The 27,437-nt window shown below is 45.3% G+C and overlaps 2 protein-coding genes across 4 annotated transcripts; both read right to left on the reverse strand.

The window, feature by feature from the left end:
* Positions 1 to 171: 171 nt before the first annotated feature.
* LOC106800109 (leukocyte immunoglobulin-like receptor subfamily A member 6) lies at positions 172 to 27,063 on the reverse strand. Of its 3 annotated transcripts, none has more exons than XM_087421161.1 (6): positions 26,277 to 26,613; positions 26,078 to 26,113; positions 25,602 to 25,886; positions 25,155 to 25,457; positions 1,869 to 1,919; positions 172 to 1,722 (listed from the first exon to the last, which is right to left on the reverse strand). In XM_087421161.1, the coding sequence occupies exons 1-6, from the start codon at positions 26,308 to 26,310 to the stop codon at positions 1,556 to 1,558; spliced, it is 876 nt and encodes a 291-aa protein (XP_087277287.1). In that variant the 5' UTR covers positions 26,311 to 26,613; the 3' UTR covers positions 172 to 1,555. The 3 variants fall into 3 exon arrangements, with proteins under 3 accessions (XP_087277287.1, XP_087277288.1, XP_087277289.1); XM_087421162.1 differs by lacking the exon at positions 26,277 to 26,613 and adding an exon at positions 26,630 to 27,063 and having other exon boundaries at positions 173 to 1,722; XM_087421163.1 differs by lacking the exons at positions 172 to 1,722; positions 1,869 to 1,919 and adding an exon at positions 24,643 to 24,834.
* Positions 3,744 to 5,412, reverse strand: LOC101404347 (leukocyte immunoglobulin-like receptor subfamily A member 5). The gene is made up of 6 exons (XM_004443900.2): positions 5,379 to 5,412; positions 5,181 to 5,216; positions 4,708 to 4,992; positions 4,261 to 4,563; positions 3,890 to 3,940; positions 3,744 to 3,772 (listed from the first exon to the last, which is right to left on the reverse strand). The coding sequence occupies exons 1-6, from the start codon at positions 5,410 to 5,412 to the stop codon at positions 3,744 to 3,746; spliced, it is 738 nt and encodes a 245-aa protein (XP_004443957.2).
* Positions 27,064 to 27,437: the final 374 nt, after the last annotated feature.

Consider the following 27,437-nt stretch of genomic DNA (forward strand, 5'->3'; position numbering starts at 1 on the left):
TCCATGGCAATGCCCCAAAGATGAAGCCCCGTCCTCCAGACCCTGAGGCTGAACATGTGCCAGGCTGGGCTTCAGGACACTGCTAGTCAGAGGTTTGAGGTGAAATGTCAGAGGGTGAGGTCAGAGAGCTTACAAGAAAGGGGTACACCAGAGTCAGTTTCCAGAATCTTGGGGGCCTCCTGAGACCAAGAGTGTCAGACGCCAGGTGAATGAGATTCTTTCCTCTGCTGAAACAAATTAGCACAAACATTGAGGCTCACGACCATGCAGATTTATTGTCTTACAACTCTGGAGGTCAGAAGTCTGAAATGGGCCTCACAGGGCTTAAATCAAGGTGACCGCAGGGCTGTGTTCCTTCCTGGAGACTTGAGGGGAGAATCTGTTCCCCTGCCTTTTCCAGCTTCCAGAGGCGCCTGCATCCTTGACGCATGGCCCCTTCCTCATCTTCAGGTCCAGCACTAAATGGTTGAGTCCTTCTCAGTGCATCACTCTGACACTGATTATTCTGCTTCCCTCTTCCACATTTAAGGAGCCTTGTGATTATATTGGCTATTGTGAATAATGCTACTGTGAACGGGAGTGTGTAAATATCTGCTTAAGTCCCTTCTTTCATTTCTTTTGCGTGCATACCGAGAAGTGAAACTGCTGTATCACGTGGTAATCCTATTTAGCTTTTGAGGAACTGCCATGCCACTTAAATAGTGGTTGCACCATGTTGCATTCCCACCCACAGTACACAAGTGTTCTTATTTCTTCACATCTTTCCAACATCTGTTACTTTCCTTTTTCTTTTATTGGAATCATAGCTGACCTCATGGGCATGTGGGGATGTCAAACTGTGGCTTTACTTGTATTTCTTCCATGGCCTCTTGAGTCAAGACCGTGGTAACAGGAGGAGAGGATACATCAAGGAGGGCAGAGACCACTCAAGGAAGAGGAGAAATGGGATGTTCAGAAGCCCAGGCCAGGTACACTGTGGGGCCTCCCTGGATAAGGCAGCTGACAGGTGTCAGTGAGATCCGGGGCCTTGAGGGACAAGTTCCTGGTCCCCAGGGGGCAACTGGGAATGTGGGGCTCCAGGAGGAGGAGGGAGTGGGAAATTGCAACGTGGAGGAGTCTGCTCAGATGTGGAAGGGAGGTCCAGATGCTATCACCAAAGGGAGAGGAGGGAACACTGAGGAAATGAGCTCCATGGAGCCTCTAAAGTGGGCGGGAGGAGGAGGAGAAGGAAGAGGGAGGGAGAGGCTGGAGGGACATGGAACCTGTGTTAGAACAAGAGGAGAAGGGAGACCTAGGATGCAGTGAGGCTGAGGCCATGATTGTGAGTATCAGACATGGAGGCAAACCCTCAGAGATGGGAGGCTGACCACCACAGGAGAGGCTGGGATGTGTCACCACTGCACCCCATGTGCTCCCAAGAATGGGGTCTGGGTCCTTTGGGGCAGCCTCTACAGGTGCACTGCAGAGCCCACAGCCCATGACGGGCACTGGGTCTCCTTGGGCTCCTGTGTGAGCCTCATAGCTCTAGGGGATGTCCCTCACGGAGCCCTGGGGTCTAATCTCTCTGGTGGGCTCCGCCCTGTCTCCATCCCTGTGGTCCATGTTGGGAACTGTGCTGACTGTGCCAAGCTTCTGCCAGAATCACCACCAGGATCAGCAAGACCACACCGGCCAGGCCCATGCGGACAGAGTTCACCACCATGTAATTCGAGGAGGTGGCGACTGTAAGAAGAAGGACAGGGGCGTCACTGACAGGTGGACAAGACCTATCGCAGCCCAGGACCACTGGGAAAGGAGCTCCTGCCCCACTTGCTCCAGGATCTGTCCCTGCCCAGCACGTCCCCTGGGCACACTCCCAGGTGACTTACCTGTCTGGGAACCCGCTTCTGTGGGCGGCGGGCTGACTTCATCGGGGGCTCCTAGGAGTCAGAAAGGGCTGATGAATGTCTGGGGCAGCCTCTCCCCTTTCTCAGCTGACCTTGTATCCTGAGCCCTCCTGAGACCCTCCCTTCATTGGGAATACCCAGACCCCTGCCTCCCTGATCTCTTCTCTCTCTCCTCCACCATAAGTTCCCTGGTCCACAACCCCAAGTGCCACTACCAGTCAACAAGAGGACCCGGAGCAGGGCACAGCTGCAGGTTCACACCTGCCTTTCATCAAACCTGCTCTGGGATCCGGGGGAGTTTCCCAACTCCTGGTTCTCATACCCCAGGAGGGAACAGGCCTTCTGCTGAAGAAGGATGCAAGGAGATTTCACTGTCCAGAGAGCATCCACCCTGGCCAGTGTGAGCAGCTGGACCCTTGCCCCCTCAGTGCAGGGGCCGGAGGCTGGGATCCCTTGCTTGACCAGTGCCTTTACCTGCTCCCAGCTCTGAGCTGGCTGACCTGGCTCTGGGTGAGTGGCTGGGACTTGCAGGGCCCCTGTCCTCTGGACAAGAGGGTGGAGCAGACTCTGCTCTAACCCCCTCACCCCAGTACCCGTGTTTCCTGGTTCATTCGTGCTTTCCCATTCCCTCCACCCTTAGCTTCAGATAGCAGCATCTGAGCATCTTGGGAGAGGACAAGGGAATGGGATGAAGTCAGCATGGCCCTATGTGTTTACATCCTTAAGAGAAGAAGGATGATTCTGCTCGCCTTTCCCTCAGAGACCTTCCTCCTTCCCAACCAGAGCATTCAGTGAAAGAGACCCTGGCAGCTGATAGGCTGGGGTGGGGTCTGTGCTGGCATCCCCAGCTCCAGTTGTTCCCTGGGACCCTATCTCCCATGATTGTCAGAACTTCAGGATCTGGAGGTTCTGCTGAGACCTCAGTGGACAGGCACATGGAGAAGTCGCCTCCCTCTGTGTTCAGAGCCATGAGCCTCACAGACACTGATAAAGCTGAGGTAGGACCAGGGCCACTATGTACATGGGCTCTGAGAGGTGCGAGAATGGGAGGGGTCGGGAGAGACCTCATGCTGGGCTCTCCTCCTCCTGGAAGTTTCCAGGCAAATACCAGAGGTAGAAGATGAATTAGGACTCCATTCACACAGATGGACAAACTGAGGATGGACCTGCCTCTTCCTGACACTTGGAGGGCCCGTCCCACACGGAGGACTTTCACTTATGGGGTCTCACCTAAGTCTCTTAGAAAACTCATGAGAGAGCTGATAGGAGACACGTTCCACAGGCAATGAAACTGAAACTCAGAGAGGGAATGTGACTTGTCCACAGTCCCACAGCAGGGAAGTGACAAAGCAGGAATTTACATCCTGTACAGCCTGACCTCGAAGCCCTTGGTTATTTTTCTTTTCCTTCAATCAGTCCAGGCTGAGACCACAGGGCTGATAGGAAAGTGCTCTGAATGTCACTGGTGTTATCGCTCTGCTCTTCCCTGCTGCCCCAACAACCCAACATTGCCCACCCTTCAGTTCTGAAGACCTGGGACAGCATCTCTGAAGGTTCAGAAATTAGATGTCCTTCGACACATGACCCAGGCCTCTCCTCTAATACACGTGGAGAAACCGAGGCCCAGATGCAAAAGGAGCCTTCCAAAATCGCCATCTCATGGAGCTGTGAGACCCCCACTCCCCACTAAATCCAACCCACATATGTTACATCAGGGATGGAGAGGTGAGAGGCAGAGGCTGCCATTCTCCGGAATTCAGCCAGGATGAGCCCCCAGGCTGGCCACCAACATCTTCTGCCGTGAACACCCCATCCTTCATCTCTGCAGCCTCAGAGCCTCTGGTGCCCTGTAGTCCCTTAAGCATCTTTGTCTGACTCCCAGCTCCCTTGGGAGACAAGCCCATACTGAGTATCTGAGGGGGCATTAGATCCTCTGAGAGACTCTCAGAAATGCCCTGTGGTGGTCTGTGCTCCCTCTGGTCAAAGGAGCCTCAGTGACTCACCAACTGTCAGGTTTGGTCTAGTGGGTGAGGGACTGGGGTGGACAGTGGGTCCTAGGAAAAAGACAAGAGGAGAGTGAGAGATTCGAGGTTCCCCCAGAGTCCCCGCTTCTGCTCACTCCTTTCTGCTTCATCTGCACTGTGGGCCCCAAAATCTGTCCCTCCACCAACCTGGAGTATTCCGGTGATGAGGATATAGACAGGGTCAGGGCTGAGAGGAGCCTCTTGTCCCCCATTTATCTGAGGACTGGACACCTCTGGATGACCCTCACCTGCAGCCAGCCCCTCATTCTCATTCTAGACTGTGGCTCTCCTGGGCAGGGCCATGAGCTGACCACAGGGGCACAGAGAAAACAGGGCTGGGACTCCCTTACCTGAGACCAGAATCTCCAGTGGGTCACTGGCATGTGACCACAGCTGGGGTTTGTTCCTGTAACAGCCATAGCATCTGAACGTCCATCTGTGGTTGGTGGTCATGGGGCCCACAGGGAACAGAGCCTGGAAATGGCCACTGGGGTGTCGCTGTGAGTCCAGGGTCCAGGAGGGCTTGTGTTCTCCTTCCTTAGTCAGAATAAACGTACCAAATCTTTCCCATGAGCAACACTGGAGGGTCACATTCCCTCCTGAGGTCACCACAGGGCTCGGCAGGGCTGAGAGGGTGGTTTTGCCGTAGAATCCTAGGAGAGGAGGAGGCAGCGTGTTAAATGGGGCTCACACCTCCCTCATATCCCTCAGGGATGGACAGCGAGAGGGAGACACCCCTGAGAGCAGACACCTTTCCTGAGGCCAGGCCTGAGGCTGGGACTCCTGAGTCCTCTCACCTGTCACCACCAGCTCCAGGGGGTCACTGTGCTCTGACCAGCCAGCAGGGCTGAGATAGATACAGAAAAATAGCCCGGCATATTGCTCTGCCATGTGTGGGATGGAGAACTTGACCTTGTCTGTGGGATCCAGTGGATTCTGTTTGTCCCAAAGCTCCTGGTTTCCCCACTTATACAGACAGTACTCCAGGGATTCTGGTGTCCCCTGACACCAGATGGTCACAGGCATCCCCTGGGGTATCACAGAGCCTGGCTCAGCCCAGATGGTGGGTATGGTGAGGGTCTCTGGAAGGAAAACAGAGGCTGGGTCACAAGACATTCCCCACCCCGAGTTCCCCAGATCTCAGACCCAGGACACACTCAGAGGCCCCAACACCTCAGACCAGAAATCTGTTTTCCATCCCTATCTGCCTGGGATGTTCCCCTGTCCCCAATGAGGAAGTGGGACCTGAGACACCTGGAGAAAAACTCACCTGCCTGCACTGCGGTCCTTGAGCTCACACTCAGCCCTGGAAGAGAATTCCCTGTGAGAGATTGTCCCTGAAGCCTGAATAGAACCCCCCCCCATGAGCTTCCCGAGACCTGCGATGATCTCCTGAAAGACCAGGGCCTGACTCTAGGGTGGAGTCCCTATCAGATTAGGGCTTCCCCTACCCCTCCTCAAATCTCACCAAGGCAGACCAGGATCGCGAGGGTGGGGTTCATGGCATCTCCGCCCTGTGGCCCTGGCCGGGCAAATGGAGGAGACTACAGTTCGCAGCAGGGCAGACAGACACACCGGATGTGGCCACTGAGACGTTGGTCTTCTCATAATGACGTTGTCACGTCAGAAGCCCCACAGGAAGGGGAACTGCCTCTCCTCAAGAGCGTGGTTCTCATTTCAAAGACAGAGCAGCAAATAGACCCAGAGATGCCCCTTGCAGGTGAGGTTGACTCAGGGTACATCCTTCCCTTTCAGAGCCTCCCCCATGGGGTCTCCTTGATCCTCAGCCCATCCATCAGCACATCCTTGTGGGGTCCTCACCATTGACAGCGGTCATCTAGGCCCTGGAGATGCTTCAGGGAAGATGCAGGATCCCACTGCACTGCAGAGCTCAGATCAGCAGAGACACACACTCAACATCTAACTGTACAGATCAGGTCAAGGTCATTGTGACAATGAGCAAAAAGGAGAAATACAGTGAAATAAGGGAAGGAAACATCACTCCTCTCCTGACGCTGGAGTGTGGGCTTTCTTTCTATCTCAGCCCCCTTCATAGACTTCTCTTTTCTCTTGCAACAGCGTCGAAGCCCATCTCTCTGGGAACAAACTTCTCAGTTATCCCTGCCTTCTCAAGGCCCCTTGTTCCCCCAGGCAGAGTTGTCCTCCTCATCCTGGGGTCCTGACTATAAGCTGTAGGGGACATTTATTTGGGCTAGAGCTCCTATTTTGAAGAAAAAGATGACTTTTATTTAAATACTCATCCACCATCCAGTGCTTGTGTACATTGGAAATAACATCCCATCTATCTCCTTGTCTGCTTCCTTGTTTAAATCGTGTTATCATGAACCCCACTCCTCGGAGGAGTTGCGGGTGTCTACTGACACCAGTAGTACTGGGAACTACTTTCCCAGTTCACAAGAGGTGATCAATCACTGTGAATTTTCAGACCAGGTTAAGACATGAGGGGTGTGGGATATGAGAGGATCATGATATCGGACTCCACAGTCAAGGTGGATGTTTGTTGTGCACATTCAAGAGCAAGAGCCCTCATCTGCCCTTAATACCAATAAATGCCACTTATAAAAATTCTGAAATATGGAGAAATATTCGTATATAGGAAAAGAGAAATGAGATTTTCTAAAATAGACAGGAAAATACAAGAAAGAACAGAGAACAGAGCTGAGTAGCTGCCAGTGCCCGGGGCCATCAAGGGGTCACAGAGCAGAGGTTTCCACCTATGTGGACGGGAGAGGGACCCTAGGGTCCTTACAAGAGGGAGCAGTCAGGGCTCCAGTGAAGGCTACAAGCTGTGGTGCCCCTACCTTGTGTTTGTGAACGAACACAGGAACAAGTCTGCTCACTGACCAGGCCAATGGTCAGCACTGAGTCACCTCCTCTACGTGTGTGTGAAACAGCTTCACTGCAGTTTTCTCTGACACGATCGTCTGTCCCACATGTGAGCCTGAGGCTATCATTGCACCATCCCTGATTCACACGACCCTGAGCAGATGTAAAATTTGGGAGACTGAATGCCATGGGGCAGGAAAAGCTGAAAAAGTCCCCCCTTATCAGCCTGACTCCCAGGACAGCCCTGGGAAAACCCCTCTAAGAAGATCACGAGTGTGAGGGAAGAGTGTCCAGTAAGAATGGACATCAAAGCATAATCTGAGTAATGATAAACAGTGGTGTGAACATCAATCTTCTGAGAATAGGGATTATAATATCTAAGGAAATAGAATCAATAGGAAAATATTAGAATAATTTAAAATTAAGCATGTTTAAATATCTGAAAACATAAAGGGGGATAATGAACTTTTGAGGCAACGATATGGATTTGCTACAGAAGAACAGGCAATATTGAAATGATTATGAAATTTCAGAGATGAGAAATTCAACAGAATTAACACATTCAAAATAATCATTCCATCAATGACAAGACATAGCTCAAGAGCCCGTTTATGAAAGTGGAATACGATATGGAGGAATTTTTCCAGAATGCAGTGTAGAGAGACAAGAAATGGAAATTCAAGATACTCAGGGAATAGAATGAGGAGGGCCAACATCACGTCTATTGTAAGCGTCGGAAGAAAAGAAGGGAGAATGAGATCTAGTAACATCTCAAGAGATAAATAATTGAACATTTTACAGAGACGAAGAAAGATCAACTAATTGATTGGATGCATTATTTAAAAATGACAGGTGAATCTTGACCCTTCATGGCAAATTAAGAAAATGAAGATGCATTTGAGGGAGGAAGAGAAACTTTTCCAATGCCACCCCTCCCCCTACAAGGCACAGTGTGGCCAGAATAAGCCAACATCAAAAGGGAGAGAGGTGAGAGAGCGCCTGGCTTCCCCAGCTGTGTGACACTCTGCTGGAGAAACCCCTTTCTCTCAAGCAGCTCCCAGAGTATTAAAGAAGGACCTCCATGACTGCAGGGAGGGAGGAGTTGGGGAAAGAGGCAGATAAGAAGATAAAGGGCATTAAAGGGATGCAGTTCCTTTTGACTGTGTTCAGGATTCCAGCAAGAAGCTGGTGCATGTGTTTCAGGGAGAACATCCCCAAAGGAAGCCCCCATACCCCTAAGTGTGAAATCCACATCTCACCACACACTGTGGCTGGCTCCTTGTGCATGCTCATAAAACAGGCCAGGGTCTGTGGGCAAGACAGAAACCATAAACTTGAGCTGTAGCACCACTTTCTACAAAATGAAAGAGAGGTTTCCAGCAGCCAGCCTGGTGGGTTTCAAGAATCAGAGAATAAATACCTGCTTATGAATTTGGCCACAACAGGAAATTAGAAGTGTGGGCAGATGTATCCATACAAAGTTGGAGAAAGGATCAGATAGAAGCAGGACCAATGAAAAGTACCTCCTACATGAAGGCAACTACTAAAGATTTGCAGAAGTCACTACTACTTCAAATGCGAATCATCAATAAAAACTCCAAGGGACGTGAAAGGTAAAGAAAAATATATCACCAAACGATAACAATAATCCCCCAGTAACTGAACTCAAAAGGCTCAGTATTTTGCAATGTAGCTGATGAAGATTTCAGAACAGTTATTTGGAGGAAACTCAATGGGCTACAAAAACACAGAAAGGCAATTCAAAGAAATAAGGAAAACAATCCATGAATAAAAAGAGAAATTTAACAAAGAGATAGAAAACATAAAAAAGTATGAAACAGAAATTCTGGACTTGAAGAATTCAATTAATGAAATGAAAAATGCACTAGGGAGCAGCAGAATAGATCAAACAGATGGTGGAATCAGTGGGCTACAGGATAGGAACTTTGAGATAACCAGTCAGAGAAGAGGAAAGGAAAGAGAACGAAAAAGAGGGAAGAAAGCCTACATGATCTATGTGACACCATCAAAGGTACAAATATTAGAATAATTGCAATTACAGAAGCAGAACCCTGGGAGAAGTGGGCAGAAGCTTATATAAAGAAATGACAACTGAGAACTTCCCTAATCTGGAGACTTGGACATCCAATTTCATGACTAATAAATCCCCATTATCTCAATGCAAAATGACCTTCTCAAAGACACATTATAGTGAGACTGTCAAAAATCAAAGACACAGAGAAAATCTTAAAAGCAACAAGAGAAAGAAAAATTGTAACCTACAAAGGAACCGCCACTAGCCTATCAGTGGATTTCTCAGCAGAAATAGTACAGGGGAGGAGAGAGCGGAAAAACATATTCAATGTGTTGAAAGAAAACAATTGCCAGCAAGAGTGATCTATCCAGCAAATTATCCTTCAGATACAAAGGAGAAATAAAGACTTTGGTCTATAGTTTTCTTTTTTTGTAGTGTCCTTATCTGGCTTTGGTACTAGGATAAACTTGCCTCATAGAATGTGTTTGAAAGTGCTCCCTCCCCTTCAATTTTTTGAAAGAGTTTGAGAGGGATTGTCATTAATTCTTCTTTAACTGTTTAGTAAAAGTCACTAGTGAAGCCATCTGTTCCTGGGCTTTTCAGTATTGGGAGGTTTTTGACTATGATTCAATATCCTTAGTCAATATTGGTTAGTTCAGATTTTCTATTTCTCCCTGATTCAGTCTTGGTATATTGTATGTTTCTAAGAATTTATCCATATCTTCTACATTATCTAATTTGTTGGCATATAATTGTTCATAGTAGTCTCTTATCCTATGTCTTTCTGTGGTATCAATCGTAATGCCTCCTCTTTCATTTCTGATTTTATTTATTTGAGTCTGTCTCTCTTTTTTTCCTTGTTGTTCTAGCTAGAAGTTTGCCAATTTGTTTATCTTTTCAAATAACCAAATCTTAGTTTTGTTGATCTTTTCTATTGTTAGTCTCATCTCTATTTCACTTATTTCCACTCTGAACTCTATTTTATTTATTCTGCAACTTTGAGGTTAGTTTGTTCTTTAGTTTCTTATTCCTCAAGGGTTAAAGCTACGTTTAACCGGGAAAGTTGCCACCCCAACCTTGCAAATAGTGAGAATTTTCAATTTGGCACTCTTTTTTCCTCTCCCCTTCACTTCCAAAATATAAAATAAAAAATTGGTCCATCCCAACAGCCAGGTATTTCTACAAAAAAAATGTTGATTGGAGATGTTTCTAATTTCTTAACATATGTATTTATCACTATAAACTTCTGTCTCAGAATTACTATTGCAGCCTCCCGTAAGTTTTGATATGCTTTCCATTTTTATTTTTTCAAATTTTTTTATTTCTGTTATGATTTCGTCCTTGACCCACTGCTTCTTCAGGAGGGTGTTGTTTAGTTTACACATGCTTACAAATTTTACAACTTTTCTCTTATTGTAGATTATAGTTTCTAATCATTGTGATCAGAAAAGGTACTGGGTAAGATTTCAATCTTCTTAAATTTGCTAAGACTTGTTTCCTATCATATGATCTATCCTGGAGAATGTTCTATGTGCACTTGAGAAGAATGTGTATTCTGCTGCTGCTGGATGGAATGTTCTATTAGGACACGTCTCTTAGATCCACTTGGTCTAATGTATGTTTCAAATACATCATTTCCTTCTTGATTTTCTGTCTGACTGATCTATCCATTGCTGAAAGTGGAGTATTGAAATCCCTACTATTCTTGTATTGTTGCTTATTTCTCCCTTCAGATCTGTTAGTATTTGCTTAATATATTCTGGCGCTCCAATGTTGGGTGCGTATATATTTACAATTGTTATATTTTCTTGATGAATTGATGCCTTTAGGATTATATAAGGACCTTATTTGTCTCTTAATATTGTTTTGGCTGAAAGTCTATTTTGAGTGTTATAAATATAGCTACCCCCGCTATCTTTTGGCTTCCACTTCCGTGGAATATCTTTCCCCTTCCCTTTACCCTGAGCCCATGTGTGTCCTTAAGGCTGAAGTGAGTCTCTTGTAGGCAGCATATATTTGTGTCTTTTTTTTAATCCATCCAGCCACCTGTGCCTTTTTATCATTGTACTCAATCCATTTACATTGAGACTAATTATTGACATGCCTTACTAATGCCATATTGTTAATTACTTTCTGGTTATTTTGTATTTCCGTTTTTTCCACTCTCTTTCTACCTACCTTTTTGTTTTCATTTGTGTGTGTGTGTGAGAAAGGTCAGCCCTGAGCTAACATCCGATGCCAATCCTCCTCTTTTTGCTGAGGAAGACTGGCCCTGGGCTAACATCCGTGCCCATCTTCCTCTACTTTGTATGGGACGTCGCCACAGCATGGCTTGAAAGTAGTGCTTCAGTGCGCGCCCAGGATCTGAAGCTGTGAACCCCGGGCCACTGAAACGAAGCATGTGAACTTAACTGCTACGCCATCAGGCCGGCCCCTATACCTACCTTTTTTAATTGGTGATGTTCCATGGTGGTGTGCTCTCCTTCCTCCTTTTTAAAATCTTTTGAGAATCTACTCTATACTTTTCCTTTGTCATTACCATGAGGCTTAAATAAAATATCTCATAGATAAAAAATAAAGTCTGTCTAAGGCTGAAAACAATGTATCTTCAATCACATACAAAGGCTCTACTCGTTTACCATCTTTTGTATATTTTTAATACTTTTAACAAAATATGGTTAAGAAAGATTATTTATATTATTTTATTGATGAGATATTGACTTAAAACCTTGTGTAAATTTCAGGTGTACATTATTATATTTCAGGTTCTGAATAGACCGTATCATGATCACCTCCAACAATCCAGCTTTCAACTCTCACCATACACGTGTGCCCCTTTACCCATTTCACTCTCCCTCCACCCCCTTCTCCTCTGGTAACCACTAATTTGTTCTCCTCGTCTATATGTTTGTTTGTTGATGTTCCACATATGAGTGAAATCATACGTAATTTGTCTTTTTCTGACTTATTTCACTAAGAATAATAACCTCAAGGTCCATCCATGTTTTTACAAATGGCACAATTTTGTCTTTTTTATGACTGAGTAGTACTCCAGTGTGTGTGCATGTATATACATATACATATATATGCCATATCTTCTTTATCCATTCATCAGTTGATGGGCACTTGGGTTGCTCCATGTCTTGGTTATTGTGAATAATGCTGTGATGAACATAGGACTGCATAAATCTTTTTGAATTACTGACTTCCTGTTCTTTAGATAAATACCCAGTAGTGGAATAGCTAGATCATATGCTATTTCTATTTTTAATTTTTGGAGAAATCTCCATACTGTTTTCCATAGTGGCCACATCGGTTTGCATTCCCACCAGCAATTCATGAGGGTTCCCTTTTCTCCACATCCTCTCCAACACTTTTAATTTCTTTTCTTGTTAATTATAGCCATTCTGACAGGTGTGAGGTGACATCTCATTGCAGTTTTGATTTGCATTTCGCTGATCATTAGTGATGTTGAACATCTTTTCATGTGCCTGTTGGTCATCTGTATATCTTCTTTGGAAAAATATCTGTTTGGATCCTTTGCCAATTTTTTGATCAAGTTGTTTGTTTCTTTGTTGTTGAGTTTTATGAGTTCTTTATATATTTAGGAAATTAACGCCCTGTCAGATATATGATTTGTAAATATTTTCTCCCAGTTGGTGGGTTGCCTTCCCCTCTTGTTCATGGTTTCCTTTGACTTGCAGAAGCTTTTTAGTCTGATGTAGTCCCACTTGTTTATTTTTTCTTTGTGTCCCTTGCCTGAGGAGACGTGGTATTCAAAAACATACTGTTGAGACCAATGTCAAAGAGTGTACTGCCTATATTTTCTTATGGGAGTTTTATGGTTTCAAGTATTACATTCCCGTCTTTAATCCATTTTGAGTTCATTTTTGTGTATGGTATAAGATAATGGCCTACTTTCTTTTTTTGCGTGTGACTGTCCAGTTTTCCCAGCATCATTTATTTAAAAGACTTTTTTTCTCCATTGTATGTTCTTGGATCCTTTGTCAAAGATTAGCTGCCCATAGATGTGTGGGTTTATGTCTGGGCTCTCAAATCTGTTCCACTGATCTGTGTGTCTCTTTTTCTGCCAGTACCATGCTGCTTTGATTACTATAGCTTTGTGGCATATTTTGAATTCAGGGAATGTGGTATGTGCAACTTGGTTCTTTTTCCCAGGATTGCTTTGGCTATTCAGGGTCTTTTGTTGTTCCATATAAATTTTAGGATTCTTTGTTCTATTTCCAAGAAGAATGTCATTGAGTTTCTGATTGGGACTGCATTGAATCTGTAGATTGCTGTATGTAATATGGACATTTTAACTATGTTTATTCTTCCAATTCATCAATATGTAATATCTTTCCATTTCTTTATGTCTTGTTTGATTTGTTTCAATAATGTCTTATATGTTTCAGCATATAGGTCTTTTACATCCTGGGTTAAAATTTATTCCTAGGTATTTTATTCTTTTCGTTGTGATTGTCAATGGGATTGTGTTCTTGATTTCTCTTTCTGCTAGTTAGTTATTAATGTACAGAAATGCAGCTGATTTTTGTTAGTTCATTTTGTACCCTGCAAATTTAGTGGATTCAGTGATTATTTCCAATTGTATTTTGGTGGATTCTTTAGAGTTTTCTGTGTATAGTATCATGTCTTCCGAAAATAGTCACAGTTTTACTTCTTCCTTTCTAATTTGGATCTCTCTTAATTCTTCTTCTTGCCTAATAGCTCTGGATAAATCTTCCAATGCCATGTTGAATAAAAGTAGTGAGAGTGGGCATCCTTGTCTTTTTCCTGTTCTCAGAGGAATAGCTTTCAGTATTGCACCATTGAGTATGATGTTGGCTGTGGGTTTGTCATATATCGTTTTTATTATGTTGACTAATTTCCTTCTGAACCCATTTTATTCATTGTTTTTATCATAAATTGATTTTGGATCTTCTGAAATGGTTTCTCTGCATCTATTGAGATGATCATGTGACTTTTATTCTTCATTTTATTAATGTGGTGTATCACATTGATTGATTTGCATATGCTAAACCATTCCTGCATTGCTGAAATAAATCTCACTTGTTCATGGTGTATGATCTTTTTAATGTATTGTTGTATTTGATTTGCTAACATTTTGAGGATTTTAGCATCTATGTTCTTCAGTAATATTGGCCTGTAATTTTCCATTTTTGTCTTCTCTTTGTGTAGCTTTGATATCAGGATATTGTTGGCTTCATAAAATGAATTAGAACGCATCACATCTTCTTCAATTTTTCAGAATAGTTTGAGAAGGACAGGTATTAAAACTCTTTGAATGTTTGGTAGAAATCACAGAGAAGCTGTCTGGTCTGGGATTTTTGCTTTTTGGAAAGTTTTTTATTACTGTTTCAACATCTTTACTTGTGATTGGTCTATTCAGATTCTTTATTCCTTCTTGGTTCCAGTATGGGAGGTTGTATGCTTGTAAAAATTTATCCATTTTTCTAGGTTATCCAAGTTCTTTTTTTTTTTATTTAATTTTTCCCCAAAGCCCCAGTAGATAGTTGTATGTCATAGCTCCACATCCTTCTAGTTGCTGTATGTGGGACGCGGCCTCAGCATGGCTAGAGAAGTGGTGCGTCGGTGCACGGCCCGGATCCAAACCCATGCCTCCAGCAGCGGAGCACACACACTTAACCACTAAGCCACGGGTCCAGTCCATCCAATTTCTTTCCATATAGTTTTTCATAGTATTCTCTTATTTCCATGGTGTCCATTGTAATTTCTCCTCTTTCATTTCCAATTTTATTATTGAGTCTTCTCTCTGTTTTTCTTAGTGAGTCTGCCTAAGAGTTTGTCAATTTTGTATATCTTCTCAAAGAATCAGATCTCAGTTACATTGATCTTTTTTATTATGTTTTTACACTCTATTTCATTTATTCTGCCCTGAGTTTATTATTTCCTTCCTTCTAGTGACTTTGGGCTTTGTTTATTCTTCTTTTTCTAGTTCTTTTGGATATAGTGGAAGAATGTTTATTTGAGAATTTCTTGTTTGTTGAGGTAGGCCTGTATTGCCTTAAATTTCCCTCATAGTACCACTTTTGCTGCATTCCTTAAGCTTTGCTATGTTGTGTTTTCATTTTTATTTGTCGCCAGGTATTTTTTTATTTCTCCTTTGATTTTTTCATTGATCCAATAATTATTCAGTATCATGTTGTTTAGTCTCCATATATTTGTGACTTTCACAGCTTTCTTCTTGTAGTTGTTTTCTAGTTTCATAGCATTGTGGTTGGAATAAATGCTTGATATGACTTCAATCTTCTTAAATTTATTGAGGCTTGCTTTGTTTCCCAATGTACAGTCTATCTTTGAGAATGTTGCTTGTGCACTTGAGAAATATATGTATTCTGCTATTTTTGGATGGACTGTTCTATATATAGCTATTAAATCCATCTGGTCTAGTGTTTCATTTAAGGCCACTGTTTTCTTGTTCAGTTTCTATGTCTTCCATATTTTTGATGTCACAATTTATGTCTTGTTTGTTGTATATTTGTTAAATTAGAGTAGCTTTAGTTATTTTTAATACTTCTTTCCTTACCTTTATACTATAGTTAGGTGGTAACACACCTTCCTACTGTAGTGTTTTCAAAACATAACTATATATTTTTCACCTTTGCAAGTGTGTTGTATACTTTCACGTGTTTCCGTATCTCTGATTACTGTCATTTAACTTCAGCTTGAAGAAATCTTTGCATTTCTTGCAAGGAAGGTCTAGTGGTAATGAACTTTGCCAACTTTTGTTCATCTGGGAAAATCTTTGTTTTTACTTAACATCTGAAAGTTAACTTTGCCAGATATAGTATTCTTGGCTGGCAATTTTTTTCAACTCTCTGAACGTAGCACTCCAATTTCCTGGCCTGTAGGATTTCTGCTGAGAAATCTGCTGATAATCTACTGACATTTCCCTTACAGGTTACAATCTTTTTGCCTAGCTGCCTGTAGGATTTTTTCTTTATCTTTGATTTGTGACAGTCTCATTATAACATATCTGGGAAAGGGTCTTTTGGTATTGAGATAATAGGATCATCTATTAACTTCATGAACTTGGATGTCCAAGTATTTCTCCCAGTTTGGGAAATTCTCAGCAATTATTTCTTTAAATAAATTTTCTTCCCCCTTTTCCCTCTCTTCTCCTTCTGGAAACCTGATTATTCTAAGATTTGGTGGTTTTATGAATTCTGATAGATCACACAGGTTTTCTTTGCTCTTTTTTCTTTGTTCTCTGTAAATTTATTATTTCAAAATTCCTATACTTTAATGCACTTCTTCTGTCCTGCAACTGCTCTTCTCTACTGCAGATGCTCTTTCCTGCATTCTTCATCTCATTGAATCAATCCTTTAGCTCCAGCATCTCTGTTTCATTCTTTTCATGATTTCTATACCTTTGGTAAAGAACTCATTTGTTCATGTATTTTTTCCCTGATGTCATTGAATTGTCTTTCTGAGTTATCTTGTAGCTTGTTGAGTTTCCTCAAAGCACATATTTTGAATTCTTTATCAGTTCTATCACAAAATTCTGTGCTGTTGAGCTCAGTTGTTAGAGAATTGTTGACATCCTTTGGTAATGATAGATTTCCTTGATTTTTTATGTCCCTTATAGATTTCTGTTGCTGGTTTTGTATTTGAAGTAGCAGACACCTTAAATCTTTATGTCTTTAGATGGAGTACTGCTCAATGGTGTTGCAATATCTGGGGTTTGATCCACCTTTGTGTGGGTAGACCTGCTCCACTCTTCTTGCTGTCTCTTGTGGCAGAATTCTTAAGCTTTTATGTCTTCTCTTGTTCTTATAACTCAGCGAACTGGCTGCTAGAGTTCTCTCTTTTTCTTTTCCAGAAGGTGGCTCCATGGCTCCCGTTTGTAGTTTCTCTCTTGCCCACAGATCCTGGTCTGCTTTACAAGGAGCACTTCCTTTATCAGACCTGTTCTCATTGCTGCACTGGGGAGGTGCATAAATATCTGCCTGCAGCATGGGGAGGTGTGGGTTTAGCACTCTGGGCATCTGGGTGCCTGCAAAACTCATGAGGAGATCCTTGGGTTGCTAATGAACAGACTTCTTGCTGCAGTCCTGAAGCATTCAGCAGGAACCAAGTGCCTTTAATGCCCCTTGACATTCTCATCTGCTTCTTTCACAATCTCCTCCACCCCTCAAGTCTTGGATATCCTGCCTCAGTGCTCTGGGTGCTGCTGGAGAGGAAAAGGTTTCTCTTGCCAGAACCTGCACAACTGGGGTAGCTGGATACACACTCACTGGTTTTCACCTCCATATCTGGAGAAGTTTTCACCCGTGGACAGCTTAGCCCTGTGCAGGGTCACCCTGAGGGGAAGCACTGGTGTAGTTCTCCCTCTCCACTGCATCCAAACTCATATTTTTCCCTCTCTGGTGACAAGCTGAAATCTCTCCTCAGGCAGCCTGGACTTCTAAGTTCTCTCTCAGCTGTGGGTGCAGATGATATGATCTTATATATATATATAACTCTAAAGATGCAATCAAAGAAACCATTGGAACTAATCAGTTAATCCAAGAAGTTGCAGGATATAATATCAACATACAGGAATCATGTGCATTTCTATACACTAATAATGAAACATCTGAAAAAGTAAAGAAAACTTTCCCCACCCTCATACACTGCTGGTGGGAGCGCAAATTGGTGCAGCCACTGTGGAAAACAGTATGGAGATTCCTCAAAAAATTAAGCATAGAACTGCCATATGATCCAGCCATTCCACTGTTGGGTATTTATCCAAAGAACTTGAAAACACCAATGCGTAAAGATACATGCACCCCTGTGTTATTCACAATAGCCAAGACTACTTGGAAGCAACCTAAGTGCCCATCAAGGGACGAATGGATAAAGAAGATGTGGTATATATACACAACGGACTACTCAGCCATAAGAAACGATGAAATCCAGCCATTTGTGACAACATGGATGGTCATTGACAGTATTATGCAAAGTGAAATAAGTCAGAGCGAGAAGGTCAAATACCGTACGATCTCACTCATTAAGTTGTAGATAATAACAACAACAAACAAACACATAGAGACAGACATTGGATTGGTGGTTACCAGAGGGGAAGTGGGGAGGGAGGAGGGCGAATGGAGTAATTCAGCACATGTGTGTGGTGATGGGTTGTAATTAGTATTTGTGTGGTGAACATGATATAATCTATGCAGAAATAGAAGTATAAGGATGTACACCTGAAATTTATACAATGTTATAAACAAATGTTACTGCAATAAACAAAAAAATTTAAAAAAAAGAAAAGAAAAAATAGAGTGAATATTACAGTCCAGCATATACTTATATTTATAAAACCATATAAGTAACTGAAATAAAAATTTAATAAACTGACATGTAAAAAGAAAAAGAAAACTATCCCCTTCACAATAGCATCAAACAATAAAATATCTAGGTATCAATTTAATGAAGGAAATGAAAGATCTGTACAAAGAAAATTACAAGACTTTGTTGAAAGAAATTGAAGAAGACTCGAATAAATGGAAAGATATCCTGTGTTCATGGATTGGAAGAATTAATATTATTAAAATGTCACATTACCCAATACCACTATAAAGTCAATGCCATCCCTACCAAAATTCCAATGGTGTTCTTCCCAGAAATAGAAAAAACAGATTCTACCATACAAATCAACAATCCCACTTCTGAGTATATACCCAAAGTAAATGAAAACAGGATATCAAAGAAATATATGCACTCTTCTGTTTATTGCAACATTATTCACAATAGCCAAGATATGGAATCAACCTAAGTGCTCATAAGTGGATAAAGAAGATGTGGTATATATATACAATGGAATATTATTCAACCATGAGAAAGGAGGATATCCTGCTATTTGCAACAACATGGATGGACTTTGAAAGTGTTATGCTAAGTGAGATAAGTCAGACAGAGAAAGGCAAGTTCTGTAGGATATTACTTATATGTGGAATCTAAAAAGACATACTCAAAAAACAGAGAATAAAAGAGTGGTTACCAGGGTATGGGTGATGGGAGAAGAGGACAGATGCTGTTTCAGGGTACAAACTTATAATGAGTAGTAAAGAAGCCCTAGAGATCTAATGCACAGTATAGTGAATATAGACAACAATATTGTACTATAATCGTCAAACATGCTAAGAGACTAGAACTTTATTCCAACTACTAAAAATAAATGATAATCCTGTTAAGTGGTAGAGGTGTTAATTACAATGGCAATCATGTTACAATATATAAACGTATCAAATTAACATGGTGTACACCTTAAATTTATACGTTACATGCCAAATATATTTAAATGTAAAAACAACGAAGAAAGGAAATTATTTGGGGGCATCTGGGGGACTAAGCAGCTGTAAATACAATAAAGAGGATGTATATGATCAGCTGTGTCACGATTTCCAGAACACATGGTGTGGTGGTTGGATGATGGCCCCCCAAAGATTCCATGTCCTAACCTCCAGAGTCTGTGAATAATTAAATAACTTTGCAAAAGAGACTTGGAAAATGTGACTGAATTAAGGACCTTGAGCTGGAGAGATGACCTTAGATTCTCCAGATGAACTTGAATGTAATTACAAGGGTCCTTGAAAGTGGAAGATGGAGCCAGGAGGGGAGGGTCAGAGACGAGATGTGATGATGGAAATGGGGTCAGTGAGATGTGGCATGAAGACATTGCCCCCCATTGCCAGTTTTGAAGAGGGAGGAAGGTCCCTGAGCTGAAGAATGTGGGCAGACTCTAGATGCTGGAAAAGGTAAGGGAATGGCTTCACCCTTGGAGACTCCGGAAAAGAACGCTGCCCTATTGACACCTTGAATTTAGCTCGATGGGACCTGTGTCAGACTTCCAAGTTATAGAACTGTAGGATGATGAATGCGCTGTTTTCAGCACTAAGTTAGTGGTAATTTGCCCCAGGAGCAATAGAAAACTAGAAACATGGGAAGCAAGATGCAGAACAATAGATGTAATGTGCTAACTTCTTTCTAAGAAAGTAGCTAAATATGATCATGTGTATGTTTACTTACTTTTCACTTATCATTTTTCATTCTGAAAAGCAGAAAGTATCAAAAATAGTTACCTCCAATATGTGGGGGCATAGGCTGAAGGGGATAGGACGAAGTGGGTCATCTCTAAATGCACCATTTTATGTAGTGTTAACTTTGAAACCTATAATTATCATAGTTATTCCAAAACACATCAAGAAATTACAAAAGATGGGAAAAGCACAACCTAACACGTATATCAACAAATAAAAATAAACATAGGCTTATACCAAATTCACAACAGTCACAGGGTAAAGCAAGAAAAGTCAGGGTATTAATTTCTTAGGAATTGGGGGTTTAAATATAGGAGATACAAGTACAACATAAAAAGGTAATAAACCCTGTAATGTTACAGTAGGGTTGGAAATATCTGTGTGAATTTACACTTTGCATCCTCCATGAATATTAAGTGGTCCATAAGGAACAAAATCCCAGTAGCCTTGAGTTCACATATCCCCCAGATCTTATTTCCTGAATATAGTTCCCAACTAAAGGAACCCAAGAACTCTTGGAGAAAATATGGATTCCTGGTTCAGGACAGGAGGAACACAAAAGGAGCTTGGGAACCCATTTTAATCTAGAGATCAAGACAGAGCCCCAATAATGAGTGGAATCATCTCGAAAAGCACAGTGTGATGCTGAAAGAGTCTTCAGTGGCCGGGTTTGGGAAGTTGAGTGCCAAAAACTACAGTGAGGAGACTTTCTACTCCGAGTAGGATGCAGGGGGTCCCTGCAGGCAGCGCTCCTTCTGAGAGAACCCCCATCCCTCCCTGACACTGACACAGAGTCAGATGAGCAGAAGGATGGTTGGGTACAATTCCTGAGAGAAGAAGCCCTGAGTCAAAGCAAAGTGACCCTCCCCTCACCTTTCACTTGTCTGTGCTGAGAAAAGGGAACGGGAAAAGGGAGAATGATCCTGCTCAACCTGCATCACACAGAAGATGCAGCAAGAGTGGGACTACTCGTCCTTTATCCTGCACCCTGGCCACACTGGGCTCCAAGCACGGGGTACCATTCACCCTCCATGGTAGTGCCTCAAAGACGAAACACCGTCCTCCAGACCCTGAGGCTGAACGTGTGCCAGGCTGGGCTTCAGGACACTGGTGGTCAGAGGTTCGAGGTGAAATGTCAGAGGGTGAGATCAGAGAGCTTATAAGGAAAGGTGTGCACCAGAATCAGTTTCCAGAAGCTTGGGGGTCTCCTGAGACCAAGAGTGTCAGATACCAGGTGAATGAGATTCTTTCCTCTGCTGAAACAAATTAGCACAAACATTGAGGCTCATGACCATGCAGATTTATTGTCTTACAACTCTGGAGGTCAGAAGTCTGAAATGGGCCTCACAGGGCTAAAATCAAGGTGACCGCAGGGCTGTGTTCCTTCCTGGAGACTTGAGGGGAGAATCTGTTCCCCTGCCTTATCCAGCTTCCAGAGGCGCCTGCATCCTTGACGCATGGCCCCTTCCTCATCTTCAGGTCCAGCACCGAATGGTTGAGTCCTTCTCAGTTCATCACTCTGACACTGATTATTCTGCTTCCCTCTTCCACATTTAAGGAGCCTTGTGATTATATTGACTACTGTGAATGATGCTGCTGTGAACGGGAGTGTGCAAATATCTGCTTAAGTCCCTTCTTTCATTTCTTTTGCGTGCATACCGAGAAGTGAAACTGCTGTATCACGTGGTAATCCTATTTAGTTTTTGAGGAACTGCCATGCCATTTAACTAGTGGTTGCACCATTTTGCATTCCCACCAACAGTGCACAAGGGTTCTTATTTCGTCACATCTTTCCAACATCTGTTACTTTCCTTTTTCTTTTATTGGAATCATAGCTGACCTCATGGGCTTGTGGGGATGTCAAATTGTGGCTTTACTTGTATTTCTTCCATGGACTTTTGAGTCAAGACCGTGGTAACAGGAGGAGAGGATACATCAAGGAGGGCAGAGACCACTCAAGGAAGAGGAGAAATGGGATGTGCAGATGCCCAGGGCAGGTACACTGTGGGGCCTCCCTGGATAAGGCAGCTGACAGGTGTCAGTGAGATCCGGGGCCTTGAGGGACAAGTTCCTGGTCCCCCGGGGGCAGCTGGGAATGTGGGCCTCCAGGAGGAGGAGGGAGTGGGAAATTGCAACGTGGAGGAGTCTGCTCAGATGTGGAAGGGAGGTCCAGATGCTATCACCAAAGGGAGAGGAGGGAACACTGAGGAAATGAGCTTCATGGAGCCTCTAAAATGGGCAGGAGAAGAAGGAAAAGAAAGAGGAAGGAAGAGGCTGGAGGGACATGGAAACTGTGTTAGAACAAGGAAAGAAGGTAGATCTAGGATGCAGTGGGGCTGAGGCCATGATTGTGAGTATCAGACATGGAGGCAAACCCTCAGAGGTGGAAGACTGACTACCACAGGAGTGGCTGGGTTGTGTCACCACTGCATCCCATGTGCTCCCAAGAACGGGGTCTGGGTCCTTCGGGGCAGCCTCTCTCAGGTGCACTGCAGAGCCCACAGCCCATGGCCAGCACTGGGTCTCCTTGGGCTCCTGTGTGAGCCTCAGAGCTCTGGGGGATGTCCCTCCTGGAGCCCTGGGGTCTAATCTCTCTGGTGGGCTCCCTCCTGTATCCATCCTTGTGGTCCCTGTTGGGACCTGTGCTGACTGTGCCAAGATTCTGCCAGAATCACCACCAGGATCAGCAAGACCACACCAGCCACGCCCATGCGGACAGAGTTCACCACCATGTAATTCGAGGAGGTGGCGACTGTAAGAAGAAGGACAGAGGCATCACTGACAGGGGGACAAGACCTATCCCAGCCCAGGACCACTGGGACAGGAGCTCCTGCCCCACTTGCTCCAGGACCTGTCCCTGCCCAGCACTTCCCCTGGGCACACTCCCAGGTGACTTACCTGTCTGGGAACCTGCTTCTGTGGGTGGCGGGCTGACATCATCGGGAGCTGCTAGGAGTCAGAAAGGGCTGATGAATTTCTGGGGCAGCCAGTCCCCCTTCTCAGCGGACGTCACATCCTGAGCCCTCCTGAGACCCTCCCTTCATTGGGAATACCCAGACCCCTGCCTCCCTGATCTCTTCTGTCTCTCCTCCACCCTAAGTTCCCTGGTCCACAACCCCAGGTGCACTACCAGTCAACAAGAGGACCCGAGAGCAGGGCACAGCTGCAAAGTTCACACCTGCCTTTGATCAAACCTGCTCTGGGATCCGGGGGAGTCTCCCAACTCCTGGTTCTCATACCCCAGGAGGTAACAGGCCTTCTGCTGAAAGAGGATGCAAGGAGATTTCACTGTCCAGTGAGCATCCACCCTGCCCAGTGTGAGCAGCTGGACCCCTGCCCTCTCAGGGCAGGGGCCAGAGGCTGGGAGCCCTGGCATGACCAGTGTCTTCACCTGCTCCCAGCCCTGAGCTGGCTGACCTGGCTCTGGGTGAGGGGCTGGGACTTGCAGGGCCCCTGACCTCTAGACAAGAGGGTGGAGCTGCCTCTACTCTAACCCCCTCACCCCAGCACCTGTGTTTCCTGGTTAACTCATGCTTTCCCATTCCCTCCACTCATAGCTTCAGATAGCAGCAACTGAGCATCTTGGGACAAGACATGGGAATGGGATGAAGTCAGCATGGCCCTTTGAGTTTCCATCCCTAAGAGAAGAAGGATGATTCTGCTCACCTTTCCCTCAGAGACCTTCCTCCTTCCCAACCAGAGCATTCAGTGAAAGAGACCCTGGCAGCTTATAGGCTGGGGTGGGGTCTCTGCTGGCATCCCCAGCTCCAGTTGGTCCCTGGGACCCTACCTCCCATGGGGGTGCTGATTGTCAGAACTTCAGGATCTGGAGGTTCTGTTGAGACATCAGTGGGCAGGCACCTGGGGAAGTCTCCTCCCTCTGTGGTCAGAGCCATGAGCCTCACAGACATTGATCAAGCTGAGGCAGGACCAGGGCCACTATGTATGTTGGCTCCGAGAGGTGGGAGGATGAGAGGGGTCTGGAGAGGCCTCATGCTGGGCTCTGCTCCTCCTGGAAGTTTCCAGGCTAATACCAGAGGCAGAAGATGAATGAAGATTCCATTCACACAGATGGACAAACTGAGGATGGACCTGCCACTTCCTGAGAGTTGGAGGACCCGTCACACATGGAGGACTTTCGCTTATGGGGTCTCACCTAAGTCTCTTAGAAAACTTGTGAGGGAGCTGATAGGAGACACGTTCCACAGGTAATGAAACTGAAACTCAGAGAGGGAATGTGACTTGTCCACAGTCCCACAGCAGGGAAGTGACAGAGCAGGAATTTACATCCTGTACAGCCTGACCTCCAAGCGCTTGGTTATTTTTCTTTTCCTTCAATCAGTCCAGGCTGAGACCACAGGGCTGATAGGAAAGTGCTCTGAATGTCACTGGTGTTATCGCTCTGCTCTTCCCTACTGCCCCAACAACCCAACATTGCCCGCCCTTCAGTTCTGAAGACCTGGGACAGCATCTCTGAAGGTTCAGAAATGAGATGTCCTTTGAGATATGACCCAGGCCTCTCCTCTAATACACGTGGAGAAACCGAGGCCCAGATGGAAAAGGAGCCTTCCAAAATCGCCATTGCAGCGAGCTCTGAGAGCCCCCTGCACTGGATCCAAAGCACATATGTTACATCGGGGACAGAGAGGTGAGAGGCAGAGGCTGCCATTCTCCAGAATTCAGCCAGGATGAGCCCCCAGGCTGGCCACCAACATCATCTGCCATGACCACCCATCCTTCATCTCTGCAGCCTCAGAGCCTCTGGTACCCTGTGGTCCCTTAAGCATCTTTGTCTGACTCCCAGCTCCCTTGGGAGACAAGCCCATCCTGAGTTTCTGAGGGGGCATTAGATCCTCTGAGAGACTCTCAGAAATGCCCTGTGGTGGTCTGTGCTCCCTCTGATCAAAGGAGCCTCAGTGACTCACCAACTGTCAGGTTTGGTCTACTGGGTGAGGGACTGGGGTCAACAGTGGGTCCTAGGAAAAGGACAAGAGGAGAGTGAGAGACTCGAGGTTCCCCCACAAAGCCCGCTTCTGCTCACTCCCTTCTGCTTCATCTGCACTGTGGGCCCCAAAATCTGTCCCTCCACCAACCTGGAGAATTCCAGTGATGGGGATATGGGCAGGGGCAGGGATGAGAGAGCCCTCTTGTCCCCCATTTCTCTGAGGATTCGACACCTCTGGATGACTCTCACCTGCAGCCAGCCCCTCATTCTCATTCTAGACTGTGGCTCTCCTGGGCAGGGCCATGAGCTGACCAGAAGGGCACAGAGAGGATAGGGCTGGGACTTCCTCACCTGAGACCAGAATCTCCAGGTGGTCACTGGCGTGTGACCATATTTGGGGTTTGTTCTTGTAATAGCCATAGCATCTGAACTCCCATCTGTGGTTGGGGGTCACAGGGCCCACAGGGAACAGGGCCTGGAAATGCCCACCGGGGATGCGCTGTGAGTCCAGGGTCCAGGAGGGTTTGTGTTCTCGTTCATTAGTCAGAATGAACATGCCAAATCCTTCCCATGAGCGACACTGGAGGGTCACGTTCCCTTCTGAGGTCACTACAGGGCTGGGCAGGGCTGAGAGGGTAGGTTTGCTGTAGAATCCTAGGAGAGGAGGAGGCAGCATGTTAAATGAGGCTCACACCTCCCTCATATCCCCCAGGGGTGGACTGTGAGAGGGAGACACCCCTGAGAGCAGACCCCCTTCCTGAGGGCAGGCCAGAGGCTGGGATCCCTGAGTCCTCTCACCTGTCACCACCAGCTCCAGGGGGTCACTGTGCTCTGACCAGCCAGTGGGGCTGAGATAGTAACAGTGATATCTCCCTGCATATTGCCATGTCACTTCTGGAATGGAGAACTTGACTTTCTCCCCACTCTCCAGTGGTGGCTGTCTGTACCAGGGTGATGCACTTCCCTCTTTATTTAGATAGTACTCCCGGACCTCTAGGGTCCCCTGAAACCAGATGGCCACAGGCCTCCTCCGAGGGATCACAGAGTCTGGCTCAGCCCAGATGGTGGGTTTGGGGAGGGTTCCTGGAAGGAAATCAGAGGCTGGGTCACAAGACATTTCCTACCCCCAGTTCACCAGCTCTCAGCCCCAGGACTGTCCACAATGTCCCCCATCCCTCAGCCCGGAACTACTGTTCTCCATCCCTAGCTGCCCAATGATGGCCTCTTGTCCCCAGTGATGATGTGGGACCTGGGATGCCTGGGGACAGACTCACCTGCCTGCACTGGGGTCATGGAGCCCACACTCAGCCCTGGAAGAGATTTGCCTGTGAGACATTTTCCCCTGAAGCCGGAGCAGGACCCCTCCTCCCCAAGAGCCTCCTGATTCCTGGTTTCTCCTGACAGATCAGGGTCTGGCTGTGGGGTGAGGTCCCTCCCAGGCTAGGGCTTCCCCTCCGCCTCCTCAAATCTCACCGAGGCAGACCAGGGTCGTGAGGATGGGGGTCATGGCATCTCCGCCCTGTGGCCCTGGCCGTGCAGATGGAGGAGACTACAGTGCCCGGCAGGACAGACAGACACACAGGATGTGGCCACTGAGAAGTTGGTCTTCTAGTAATGACGTTGTCACATCAGCAGCCCCACAGGAAGGGAAACTGCCTCTCCTCAAGAGCATAGCTCTCATTTCAAGGACAGAGCAGGAAATAGACCCGGAGATGCCCCTTGCAGGTGAGGTTGACTCAGGGTACATCCTTCCCTTTCAGAGCCTCCCCCATGGGGTCTCCTTGATCATCAGCCCATCCATCAGCACATCCTTGTGGGGTCCTCACCATTGACAGTGGTCATCTAGGCCCTGGAGATGCTTCAGGGAAGATGCAGGATCCCACTGCACTGCAGAGCTCAGATCAGCAGAGACACACACTCAACATCTAATTGTACAGATCAGGTCAAGGTCATTGTGACAATGAGCAAAAAGGAGAATTACAGTGAAATAAGGGAAGGAAACATCATTTCTCTCCTGACGCTGGAGTGTGGGCTTTCTTTCTATCTCAGCTCCCTTCATGGACTTCTCTTTTCTCTTGCAACAGCGTCCACCCCCATCTCTCTGGGAACAAACTTCTGAGTTATCCCTGCCTTCTCAATGCCCATTGTTCCCCCAGGCAGAGTTGTCCTCCTCATCCTGGGGTCCTGACTATAAGCTTTAGGGGACATTTATTTGGGTTAGAGCTGCTATTTTGAAGAAAAGATGACTTTTATATAAATGCTCATCCAACATCCGGTGCTTGTGCACATGGGAAATAACCTCCTGTCCATCTCCTTGTCTGTTTCCTTGTTTAAATCATGCTATCATGAACCCCACTCCTCGGAGCAGTTGCGGGTGTCAGTAGTTCCCAGTTCACAAGAGGTGATCAATCACTGTGAATTTTCAGACCAGGTTAAGACATGAGGGGTGTGGGATATGAGACGATCATGAGGTCGGACTCCACAGTCAAGGTGGATGTTTGCTGTACGCATTCAAGAGCAATAGCCATCATCTGCCGTGAATACCAATAAATGCAATTATAATAATTCTGAAATATGTAGAAATATTCATATACAGGAAAAGAGAAATGAGATTTTCTAAAATTGACAGGAAAA

The sequence above is a fragment of the Ceratotherium simum genome, chromosome 33 (genome assembly GCF_057802395.1).
Source record: "Ceratotherium simum simum isolate JZ-2026a chromosome 33, ASM5780239v1, whole genome shotgun sequence".
NCBI classification, from domain to species: Eukaryota; Metazoa; Chordata; class Mammalia; order Perissodactyla; family Rhinocerotidae; genus Ceratotherium; species Ceratotherium simum.

Coding starts and splice junctions, on each gene's coding strand:
- LOC101404347 (XM_004443900.2), bottom strand. CDS start 5,412: ATGAACCCCACCCTCGCGATCCTGGTCTGCCTTG. Junction 4,993..5,180: donor AAGGACCGCAGTGCAGGCAG/GTGAGTTTTTCT, acceptor TTTTCCTTCCAG/AGACCCTCACCATACCCACC. Junction 4,564..4,707: donor CCTGGAGCTGGTGGTGACAG/GTGAGAGGACTC, acceptor CTCCTCTCCTAG/GATTCTACGGCAAAACCACC.
- LOC106800109 (XM_087421161.1), bottom strand. CDS start 26,310: ATGACCCCCATCCTCACGACCCTGGTCTGCCTCG. Junction 25,887..26,077: donor CATGACCCCAGTGCAGGCAG/GTGAGTCTGTCC, acceptor ATTTCCTTCCAG/GAACCCTCCCCAAACCCACC. Junction 25,458..25,601: donor CCTGGAGCTGGTGGTGACAG/GTGAGAGGACTC, acceptor CTCCTCTCCTAG/GATTCTACAGCAAACCTACC.